General features: G+C 41.9%; 1 protein-coding gene across 1 annotated transcript in view; it reads right to left on the bottom strand.

Annotated features, from left to right (window-relative positions):
* Positions 1–12006, bottom strand: part of LOC124120309 (ribosome quality control complex subunit NEMF-like) — a 38712-nt gene that overhangs the window by 6597 nt on the left and 20109 nt on the right. Inside the window, exons 20-31 of the mRNA XM_048403936.1 lie at positions 11256–11426; positions 10657–10715; positions 8209–8567; positions 6555–6666; positions 6348–6388; positions 5729–5879; positions 5529–5582; positions 4762–4839; positions 4100–4274; positions 3240–3283; positions 2967–3011; positions 1701–1804 (exon numbers count right to left, since the gene is read on the bottom strand). Coding sequence (XP_048259893.1) covers positions 1701–1804; positions 2967–3011; positions 3240–3283; positions 4100–4274; positions 4762–4839; positions 5529–5582; positions 5729–5879; positions 6348–6388; positions 6555–6666; positions 8209–8567; positions 10657–10715; positions 11256–11426 — 1393 coding nt within the window. The remainder of the gene's footprint in view (positions 1–1700; positions 1805–2966; positions 3012–3239; positions 3284–4099; positions 4275–4761; positions 4840–5528; positions 5583–5728; positions 5880–6347; positions 6389–6554; positions 6667–8208; positions 8568–10656; positions 10716–11255; positions 11427–12006) is intronic.

The following is a 12006-nucleotide window of genomic DNA, read 5'->3' as shown; positions in this document are numbered from 1 at the left end:
GGTGTTGTACGGGGCACACACAACTTACTTGTAGTGTGTGAGGGTGTTGTACGGGGCACACACAACTTACTTGTAGTGTGTGAGGGTGTTGTACGGGGCACACACAACTTACTTGTAGTGTGTGAGGGTGTTGTACGGGGCACACATAACTTACTTGTAGTGGGTGAGGGTGTTGTACGGGGCACACACAACTTACTTGTAGTGTGTGAGGGTGTTGTACGGGGCACACACAACTTACTTGTAGTTGGTGAGGGTGTTGTACGGGGCACACATGACTTACTTGTAGTTGGTGAGGGTGTTGTACGGGGCACACACTACTTACTTGTAGTGTGTGAGGGTGTTGTACGGGGCACACACAACTTACTTGTAGTGTGTGAGGGTGTTGTACGGGGCACACACAACTTACTTGTAGTTGGTGAGGGTGTTGTACGGGGCACACACTACTTACTTGTAGTGTGTGAGGGTGTTGTACGGGGCACACACAACTTACTTGTAGTGTGTGAGGGTGTTGTACGGGGTACACACAACTTACTTGTAGTGTGTGAGGGTGTTGTACGGGGCACACACAACTTACTTGTAGTGTGTGAGGGTGTTGTACGGGGCACACACAACTTGCTTGTAGTGTGTGAGGGTGTTGTACGGGGCACACACAACTTACTTGTAGTGTGTGAGGGTGTTGTACGGGGCACACACAACTTACTTGTAGTGTGTGAGGGTGTTGTACGGGGTACACACAACTTACTTGTAGTGTGTGAGGGTGTTGTACGGGGCACACACAACTTACTTGTAGTGTGTGAGGGTGTTGTACGGGGCACACACAACTTACTTGTAGTGTGTGAGGGTGTTGTACGGGGCACACACAACTTACTTGTAGTGTGTGAGGGTGTTGTACGGGGCACACACAACTTACTTGTAGTGTGTGAGGGTGTTGTACGGGGCACACACAACTTACTTGTAGTGTGTGAGGGTGTTGTACGGGGCACACACAACTTACTTGTAGTGTGTGAGGGTGTTGTACGGGGCACACACAACTTACTTGTAGTGTGTGAGGGTGTTGTACGGGGCACACACAACTTACTTGTAGTGTGTGAGGGTGTTGTACGGGGCACACATAACTTACTTGTAGTGGGTGAGGGTGTTGTACGGGGCACACACAACTTACTTGTAGTGTGTGAGGGTGTTGTACAGGGCACACACAATTTACTTGTAGTTGGTGAGGGTGTTGTACAGGGCACACACAACTTACTTGTAGTGTGTAAGGGTGTTGTACAGGGCACACACAACTTGTAGTGTGTGAGGGTGTTGTACGGGGCACACACAACTTACTTGTAGTGTGTGAGGGTGTTGTACGGGGCACACACAACTTACTTGTAGTGTGTGAGGGTGTTGTACGGGGCACACACAACTTACCTGTAGTGGGTGAGGGTGTTGTACGGGGCACACACAACTTACTTGTAGTAGGTGAAGGTGTTGTACGGGGCACACACAACTTACTTGTAGTAGGTGAGGGTGTTGTATGTGGCACACACAACTTACTTGAAGTGTGTGAGGGTGTTGTACGGGGCACACACAACTTACTTGTAGTAGGTGAGGGTGTTGTACGGGGCACACACAACTTACTTGTAGTGTGTAAGGGTGTTGTACAGGGCACACACAACTTGTAGTGTGTGAGGGTGTTGTACGGGGCACACACAACTTACTTGTAGTTGGTGAGGGTGTTGTACGGGGCACAGACTGGGATGGCGTACAACAACTCGTCTTCTGTGACGGGACAGCCAGTGAGAGAGTTCAGGATCTGGATGTCCTGGAAACAACAGCTGGAGGTCAGTGAGATGGGTCGGGACAAACATGTACAGCTACTCCTCAAGTTAAATGGGCTTCAGTGGACTCTCAAGAGATTCTCATTAAAAAATAGCAGTGATCCTAAAAACATCTGTCTTCCAATTTAAGCAGGCATTTTATTGTAAAATATCTTACAAAAATCAGTCCATACCATAATTGCAAATGAATGTCTGTTTCACTCTAACTTTGTTACTATATGTCATATTGACCTTTCTTTTTATTCTGCATGTTTTCTATGAATGTTTTATTTTTTTCTCATCGTTATATGGCTGAAATATTGCTGAACAACAATAAGTTCACTCTCACTCAGTGTCACATATTTCTCAATTCTAGTAATACACAACTCAGAGCTCCAGGTAAACTGTATATTTGCATAAATTATGCAAATTAAATCACCATAACCCAGTTAATTAGGAGTTGTTCACGTACAAATAAGCATGAAAAATTTCAAAAACCAAATAGTATAACAACACCATGGGTAATTACCCAATGTAACCTGTTCAGCTTGCATACCCAAAAATGTTTACACATCTTTATTTACTGGTCCAATGCAGGCATCACCTTTCATAAACTCTACTGCAGTGTATAATGCACACTACATATCGCTTATTGTAACTGAGACTTGTATCACTGTGAGGAGCTTATGCAACAGGTGACACACTTTGTGCAGAACATAAACAGAAGAAAATTAGAAGTTATCTGAAACAGGATCTCAAGCAGAATTACTTTTAAAATGTCTAACACCTTTATCAAGCAAGTGATCTGCACATATCATCACTTGCTTGATAAAGGTATTAGGATCTACACCGAAATTTCGCACTAATTGCAATAAAGAAGTTGTTCATCCATAGAACTCGTCCTACTTCATCACACCAACTTCTAAATGCCACTGAAAGAAGTCTCCTCACTGGTTAAAAAAATACCCAATAGGCTGGACCCAAGTGAGTAAAAATATACTGAATACTGAAAATTATCAAATACCCAATGTAAATGATAAAATATGAGTAAATACTTAAAGGCACAAAATAATATCTTGATCCCTTACAAGAATGACTTGAAAAGTTCATTGATTGTCACTGGCCAAAATAAAACCATATGACAGTTGCTGCAACAAACGCACATACCTCAGCCTGTTGTGTCGCTTCCTTGTCCTCGTCAATATCATCATCCTGGGAATATTATCAAACAATATAAGTGAAAATATAAGTGAAAACTTCGGTCATGTTGATTAACTGAAGAAATATATTGCTTTACATTAAGTATTCTTTTATTGGATGTTTAATTGTGGTTACATGTCATGTGTAGTCTTTGGCTTAGTAACAAGAGATACTGTGTACCGTCTACGTTTATATCAAGACCACACAGACAGGGAAATCTACACTCCTTTGAACACTTACATCTACTGGCCTTGAAGGCTGTGGCTTCTGCAGTGTGGTTTTGTCTAGAAGAAAAAGAACACAAAACCTGCTTAAAAGAGCATCTTACAACAAGCTATTCGCCTTTTACGGCAAGCATGGGTTGCTGAAGACCTATTCTACCCGGGATCTTCACGGGTCAATTTTATCTGAAATCCGATTGCAAACATAATTTCATGTCAGTTTAGAATTGACTTCAATATTCTTTGCATTAACGGAGGACACTGTGCACACTGTGTAAATCTACATGTCTGTATACAACGACACAAAATCAGCAACATCATTAGCCCCACCCTCTCTATTATCAGCCAATCAGGAAACAGATGTGGGTGTGACCAAATTTTTAGCTTGGTTTATGGAAGAATAAACACAAAAATAATTGCTTGGTTGGTCAATCAAACAACATGGTATCACTTGCAATTTATTTTTTCTTTGAACTGTTTGATAGACATTTCTTAGAAGTTGACGGATAACAAAGTAGACACAATTTAAAGATAACAACTTCTTTATATTTGACTGTAATGGCGATGTTTCAGTCCAGATCTTATACTGTTGTCAAGCAAGGCTATTTAATCATTACTGAACATATTTAAACAAACTGACACACGGGCCAATAGAAAAAAAAACGAGAACAACACTCTAATACCCTTCAAAGATGACAGTTGTAATAAAAATAACATTCTGCAAATTATTTAAATATTCTAGTCTCTTCAGATATTTGAAATCTTTAATTTATTCATGGCATCCAACACTGATTTGTGAAGTCAGCTGTTTTTCTTAGTTAAGCTTATCTTACTGGATATTGAAAGACTAAATAATGTTCAAGTGAAAGTATGTCCTACCTTCAATTAACAATTCCCCTGTTTGCATTGTGACCTTGTGGATGTCCATGGGCTGACCTCGTTGACCTTTACCACTCTGAGGTTGAGGCCCAGACGGCTTCCCTCCCTTTAGCTGTTGCACGTCCTTGCCTTTTTTGCCTTTCTTTTTCTTGTCTTCTTTTTGAGACCCAGCAGACTGAAGGGACCAAAGATCATTCACATATGGCAAAGTAGAATCCACACTTACAATGACACCAGCATTACAATTTTTACTTTAATACAGTACAACAATAGTTATAAACAAATCAAACACAATCCTCATCTACGCACAAGTTTGTTTTGTTTGTTTAATTCCGCCATGTGCAATAATACAGCTATTTGGCATGAGATGTGAATGAGGACGTCTGGATAAGGCACACCAATCAACAACCTAATTACCCCGTCCGCTGAGTCGCAACTAAATACAAATATGGCTCACAGAAGACCTATTCCAACCCAAACCACAGCGTGCTAAGCTAAACGTAAGAAAGATATACAGCAGCCTCACTAAGCCAACCTTATTATACAGGTCTACATGATTGAGAGCTTTGTCTTCAGTGATAAATCTCAAATTTCTCAAATACTACCAGCCCAAGCTATAGGGTATTGACTGAATGAAGCAGGGATGACTATAGGAGACTCACAGCGAGGATTTCCATGCGGAGTTGTCTCTCTTCCTCGTCCTGATCCTTGTACTTCTCCTTCATCTTCCTCTGCTTCCCCTGCAATGTGAGTGAGTGAGTGAGTGAGTGAGTGAGTGAGTGAGTGAGTGAGTGAGTGAGTGAGTGAGTGAGTGAGTGAGTGAGTGAGTGAGTGAGTGAGTGAGTGAGCGAGCTTGTTGGGGCAATATCCCAGCAAGGTCATGGTGAAGGACACCAATAACGCTGTGTCCATGTGGAAATCAAACCTGGTTCTTCAGCATGACCAGCAAACACTTGTACCACTTGACCACCCAACACCTCCCCGATGCACTACCACTATTGTAAGCTCATGTTAAAGTATGGGAGTTACAATCATCATAACACTAACATCCCTTTGTGGAACAGGGCCACAGGACCCTGTTCATCCACATCCCCTGACATCCTTGCATGCATACAATTGCAAATATACAGCTTTTCTGTAAAGATCTTAGGCACCAGTCCTAAATGACCTACTTCAATTGCGAAGTTTCATAGAGAAACAATGAAAGGTTTGTCACCAGCACAAAATTTTTAAAAATCCATATCATCAAAGGCACCAGTCCAACACTTTCCCCAAAACAAGGACTGGTAGTTAGCTCATAACAGCAAGCCCTGGGTTCTAGGGAAATATTTTGTCCCAGGAATCCCCACTGAATCCCACAAGAAGAGTGATTACAACACAAGCATCCCTGTGTGTCCCTGCCCTGAATATCTAGGGAGACCACACTCACCTTCTGGCCTCTCTTATGCTGTGTTTGAGGGTTGCTGCTCTGTGATGAGGTGTCCTGTAATAGACAGACACAGTGCAATTATTAGGATGTATGACCAAAACAATCGTGTCTCAGGCATATTTTTTCAAAAGTGAGGACTTTAATTCGTTTTTTATTGAAAACAAACTGGGCACTCATTGCACTTTAAACAATGATTCTACCTGAGTGTTATCTGTGACAGAATTCTGTGTGCCCTGTTCCCTCTCCACGACAACGTCCTCCGACTTCATCCATGACACACTCTCTTCATCCTCCTCATCATCTTTTGGGGTCTGTTGTGGCGTCTTGCCTTTACGAGCCTTCCGCTGCTCTCTGTGTCACAAATATGATCCGTTTCATTTATCTGAGTTATTTAGGAGATAAACATACCGTGTTTTCAATGTAGAGCTAGGCTACATTTAGATTTAACCGTGCTAAATTGAATTTGGAACCAAACGCGCACAGGGGGTTTATTGTGATTTTGACAACCTCTGATTGACCAATCAGAATTTAGTAATTTCCAAATTCATGGTAGAATGTCTGATATCTATTGTCATTCTTGCTTCCTCAAGAGGCCAAAGACATGGTTCCTAGACAAAACTATCATGAAAACAAAACACCACTGGGTTAAAATAAGTTGTTACATAAGTTATAAATATATAACATTACTTTGGAAATTTGTTATTCCTATTTGGGAATTCTTTCTGACATTTGTTGGGGCCTATATTCGGCTTTGAGCAGGTCTAGATAAATACCTGAGTATGTATATGTGAAACAAATGTTATCAAAGATTATTCTAACCTCCGTTGTTTGGCTGAAAACTTGGCACCAGTCTGTATTGTCTGTAGCAGAAAAAAACAATAATACCTCACAAACATATTTCATCCTATAGATAATCACTCACTTTTGTCATATATTCATCAAATATCATTTGATCCTCATATCTCTTAAAGGCTACACTAAATGCAAAGTATAAGATAACAATGTCATCACATTGAGAGCTCTCACCTTCTCTCCACGAACAACTGGTTGATCATCTCCCAGGTACACGACATGACTGTCACTCTCGGAAAAATTACTTGTTGTGCTGGTTGTACTCATGCCCCGCTGTAGTTCATACCTGGGGAGACAGAAAGTCATGTCATACGTGGGGACACAGATAGTCATGTCATACCTGGGGAGACAGATAATCATGTCATACCTGGGGAGACAGATAATCATGTCATACCTGGGGAGACAGATAATCATGTCATACCTGGGGAGACAGATAGTCATGTCATACCTGGGGACAGATAATCATGTCATACTTGGGGAGACAGAAAGGCATGTCATACCTGGGGACACAGAAAGTCTCGTCATACCTGGGGACATATAATCATGTCATACTTGGAGAGACAGATAGGCATGACATACCTGGGGAGACAGAAAGTCATGTCATACCTTGGGAGACAGATAATCATGTCATACTTGGGGAGACAGATAATCATGTCATACCTGGGGACACAGAAAGTCTCGTCATACCTGGGGACATATAATCATGTCATACTTGGAGAGACAGATAGGCATGACATACCTGGGGAGACAGAAAGTCAAGTCATACCTGGGGAGACAGAAAGTCATGTCATACCTTGGGAGACAGATAGACATTCATGTCATACCTGGGGAGACAAATAGACATTCATGTCATACCTGGGGAGAGAGAAAGTCATGTCATACCTGGGAGACAGAAAGTCATGCCATACCTGGGGAGACAGAAAGTCATGTCATACCTTGGGAGACAGATAGACATTCATATCATACCTGGGGAGACAGATAGACATTCATGTCATTCCTGGGGACACAGAAAGTCAAGTCATACCTGGGGAGACAGATAGTCATGTCTTACCTCAGGAGACAGAAAGTCAAGTCATACCTGGGGAGATAGATAGTCATGTCATACCTGGGAGACAGATAGGCATGACATACCTGGGGAGACAGAAAGTCAAGTCATACCTGGGGAGACAGAAAGTCATGTCATACCTGGGGAGACAGATAGTCATGTCATACCTGGGGAGACAGATAGTAATGTCATACCTGGGGAGATAGAAAGTCAAGTCATACCTGGGGAGACAGAAAGTCATGTCATACCTTGGGAGACAGATAGACATTCATGTCATACCTGGGGAGAGAGAAAGTCATGTCATACCTGGGAGACAGAAAGTCATGTCATACCTGGGGAGACAGAAAGTCATGTCATACCTTGGGAGACAGATAGACATTCATGTCATACCTGGGGACACAGAAAGTCAAGTCATACCTGGGGAGACAGATAGTCATGTCATACATGGGGAGACAGATAATCATGACATACCTGGGGAGACAGATAGTCATGTCTTACCTCGGGAGACAGAAAGTCAAGTCATACCTGGGAAGACAGAAAATCATGTCATACCTGGGGAGATAGATAGTCATGTCATACCTGGGAGACAGATAGTCATGTCATACCTTGGGAGACAGATAGACATTCATGTCATACCTGGGGAGACAGATAGACATTCATGTCATACCTTGGGAGACAGATAGACATTCATGTCATAGCTATAGGGACAGATAGACAATTTTGAACATCACTTAAAAGTCTTGCAGTAATGTTCAATAAGCAGTATATATTTGTGAAACATACTTGTCTCCCTTGACATGGAGCAGATTGATGGAAGTATCTGGGAATGCTGATCCAGGCTTCTCTGTGTCTTCCTCTATCTTCACCTCCACCTTCACCACATCGTCTTCCACGTCGTCGTCTTCCTCCTCATCATCGTCTTTGCCCTCCTCATTACTGTCCATGCTCACACCACTCTTGTCAACTCCCGTCTTCTCACCATCACTACCCTCATCACTGTCACTGTCGTCATCACTGACAATGGACTCGTCAGCTGTGATGTCACTCTCCGTGACTACAGACTCTGTCACTGACATCTCGTCCTCCTCCACGGTGCGCACCCTCCTCTCCCCCTGGTGGCGATCTACACTGCCCTCTTCCAGCTGGGCTCACAGAATTAGAAAACAACCTATTAGCACTGGGGGAGTGAGTAACTGTTACAGTCAGCAATATTCCAGCTATATCTCAGCAGCTTCTTATTGAGCCTGGGCCGAGCAGATGAGCGGCTGGTAGCAAGAGAGACGCTCAATGCTGTCCAGGCACAATGCCACATGATCAACTAGGTGACACATTGTAACAGGCTGAGTCTAATGTCTGCCCAGAGAGTGGAAGGTCGGGGGTTCAATCCCCGGCCACATAATACCAAAAGATATTTAAAGATACTTGTTGTTACCCTGCCTGGTGCTTGGCATTAAGGGGATAAAACAAGGACTGGGCAGCTCGGAAACAGTTAACATGGTTAAATGTGTCCGACTGGCATATCCATGTTAAACTGCGACATGACATCTTAGTAAACTGGACTATTAAACCGGCAATAACCCGCCTTTGCACAAGCAGCCACACAATCACGTGCAAGCACGCCACTATATAAGCACTGATAAACGAAACAATCTTGTATGCGACATTAAACCCCATGTAACCCCTCCTGATCCCATTTAGGTGACCCTTATGACAAGGAGGGGTACATATTCAGTTCAGGCATCATCACAGAGCACTTCACTACACAAGCTTTGATGAACACTGTAACAGTATTGTATTAATATCTATCTAACAATGACAAGATAACATTGACCACTTTGAGGGAACCCATGAGCATTGGTCTGGTGCAGACAAACCAAGGATAACAACTATGTGGAATCTGGGACTCGAACCCCAGGACAAGCAGATACTGGCATGGCTAAAGGAAGTCTCATCAGCAAAATGTGGTGCCTTTGAACTCAGATCCGCCTGTTCTCCAACGAACTACAGATTGTTTACAGCAACACTAAAGTCACTTCTTATGCATATGTATGAATCCCGTAATTTCTATTACACATCAGGGGTCCGGAAAATTTAAAATCCCAATCGGACATTTGCATTTAGGCCACGCCCCCTTCAAATAGCGTATTTTAGTACGACTTTTCACACACATTACAAGTTAACGTATTCATAATATGATGAATTATGAATTGTTTCAATTTAAATTGTTTAATTCACCGGACAATTAATAACAAATAATATCATTTTAGATTTACATGGAAAACATACGTTTGTTTCTGTTATAATAACGATCTGTTAACGTAGTGAACGGTCTAATTAATATACATGAGTTATATTCATGAGTCTGCTCAAGTGTACGCGTTGTAACATTTGGATCGAGACTATTATCCCATATTTAGTCATCACGTGACCTCACGGGAATTTTTTTTTTTAAACTAAAGATTTGTTTAAAAACAAGACAGATAATTTAATCACAAATACTAAAATATCGTTGATAGCAATAGTTATTTGAATACTTTTTTCATCTGTACTTATTTATTGACCATAAAAAAATTGGATATCGATCGTCCGAGAAAGCAAAATGGCGGTCAATCAAGATTCAATATACGACTAGCTAGTGAAAACAATAAAATCTGCAAATCCTCATTGTATGTCAACCAAGTGAAAGTCGTTAGCCACGACTTACAAAATGATCGTCCAGACTTTGAGGGTTTGGCAGATCCGCTCGACTGATCTGCATCGGTCGACTGGCTGTCGTCACACTTTCGCTTCTTGTCTGAGGTTACGTATCGTAGCATTGTGAGGATAATGAGGTACATCGATGATGCAAGGTATTAATGTACAGTTGTAAACACCTTTCACTCAAATTAACAAGATGTTCTCAGTAATTAATCCTCGATTAATCAGTGTCAACTCAGTTTATTGCCTATTACAGTGATTGACCAATTGGACTATCATGTAGGTACGATGTATTTACAGCAATCAAAACAAACAAAGCTTGTCAGTGTAGTTAATCTTCATTGTGTTGCAACTGCAGACAGAAACTGCTCAGTCCTAACTGTTGATCATGTCCGGTCAAAATTTAAGAATGTCCGGACAATACTTTTTAAAATGTCTGGTAAGCAATATTTTAAAACGGACATTTGAGATTCCCAATCTGACATGTCCGGCGCATATGACGGTTTCCGGACCCCTGTTACACATCAATCTTACCTTAAAGACGAAGCCAAACCCATATATCAGATACGAAGGCGGGAGGTAGTTCTTCTTCCCTGTAAGATAACAGTATCACATGATTCGCTCTTGGTTATTCATTCACCTTACAAATGGCAATGTTGACAATTGAATACTGACAGCAAAACATATATATCACATACAAATCTATCTTCCCGAGGCAAGAGTGTTAACTGACTGTAAAAGTCCAATTTTCCATCCTTGCCGAACTAGGTAAAATCTATGTTGTGATAAAACGGGTCTTACTTCACGAAGAGCATCAAATCATGTGAGCACCTGGATTAAAAATATGAAAAGATTTGGAAAATATCTGTTGACGCCAAGCTGGGGGTACACATGCTTTGCAAATCCTGCAATCGATCGAAATCTGCACGGTAGTTTACGAACAGGATGTTGATTTCGTTACACAATTTTGGACTATGCATAGACTCGTTAGTCCAGCAAATTTATAACATCATAATACCTGACTTTTAGAGTCAGTTACCTTCCTTGCCTTAGGAAGATGGTGCAAATCATTCAACATACATTTTCTGTGTATCTTTCAGTTACAAGGTCACCAACAGATATGAAGGTCATACCTCTGATCATGAAGCTACCCGTTGTCAGATACTCTCCAGAGGGCGCTGTCTTCGACACCTGATCATGGTGGACATACCAAGCACTGGTCACAACCTTCGCATCCCAAGCTGCACTGTTGCATATGGCCATTGTCCCAGCTTCATTTAGAGTCTTAGGAGGCACAGGGAGACCTAAAATACACATGTAGAAGGGCATGCCGTATATGTTAAAAATGTCGAAGTTGAAGTAAACTATGGGTACGATAACACACAAAAAGCTAAGTCACACATTGCGATCATCTGATCCTCATTTTATGCCACTCTCACAACTACCATATGATGTTGGTGGCAAAAGGTCCCATATTACGCAAACGATATTAAAAGATTGGTTGGTTTGTTGTTTTACGCCGCACTCAGCAATATTCCATCTATATGACGGCGGTCTGTTTAAATAATCGAGTCTGGACCAGACAATCCAGTGATTGATATCATGAGCATCGGTCCACACAATTGTGATCGATGACATGCATCAACCAAGTCAGCGAGCCTTACCACCCGATCCCGTTAGTCGCCTTTTACGACAAGCATAGTTACCTTTTACGGCAAGCATGGGTTGCTGAAGACCTATTCTATCCCTGAATCTTCACGGGTTGGTATTAAAAGAACACTAATGACTGATTTAGGAGTCAATCTGATCTTCCACAGCTTGTACTGAGCACACAGGAGGTGTTTACACTGCAGTCAGTAATATCACAAATACAACCGATGTCTG

This window comes from Haliotis rufescens, unplaced genomic scaffold (genome assembly GCF_023055435.1).
Source record: "Haliotis rufescens isolate VD_foot unplaced genomic scaffold, xgHalRufe1.0.p SCAF_3, whole genome shotgun sequence".
Classification (NCBI taxonomy): domain Eukaryota; kingdom Metazoa; phylum Mollusca; class Gastropoda; order Lepetellida; family Haliotidae; genus Haliotis; species Haliotis rufescens.
Note: the sequence above shows the minus strand (reverse complement) of the source record. Positions and strands in the feature narration are given on the sequence as shown.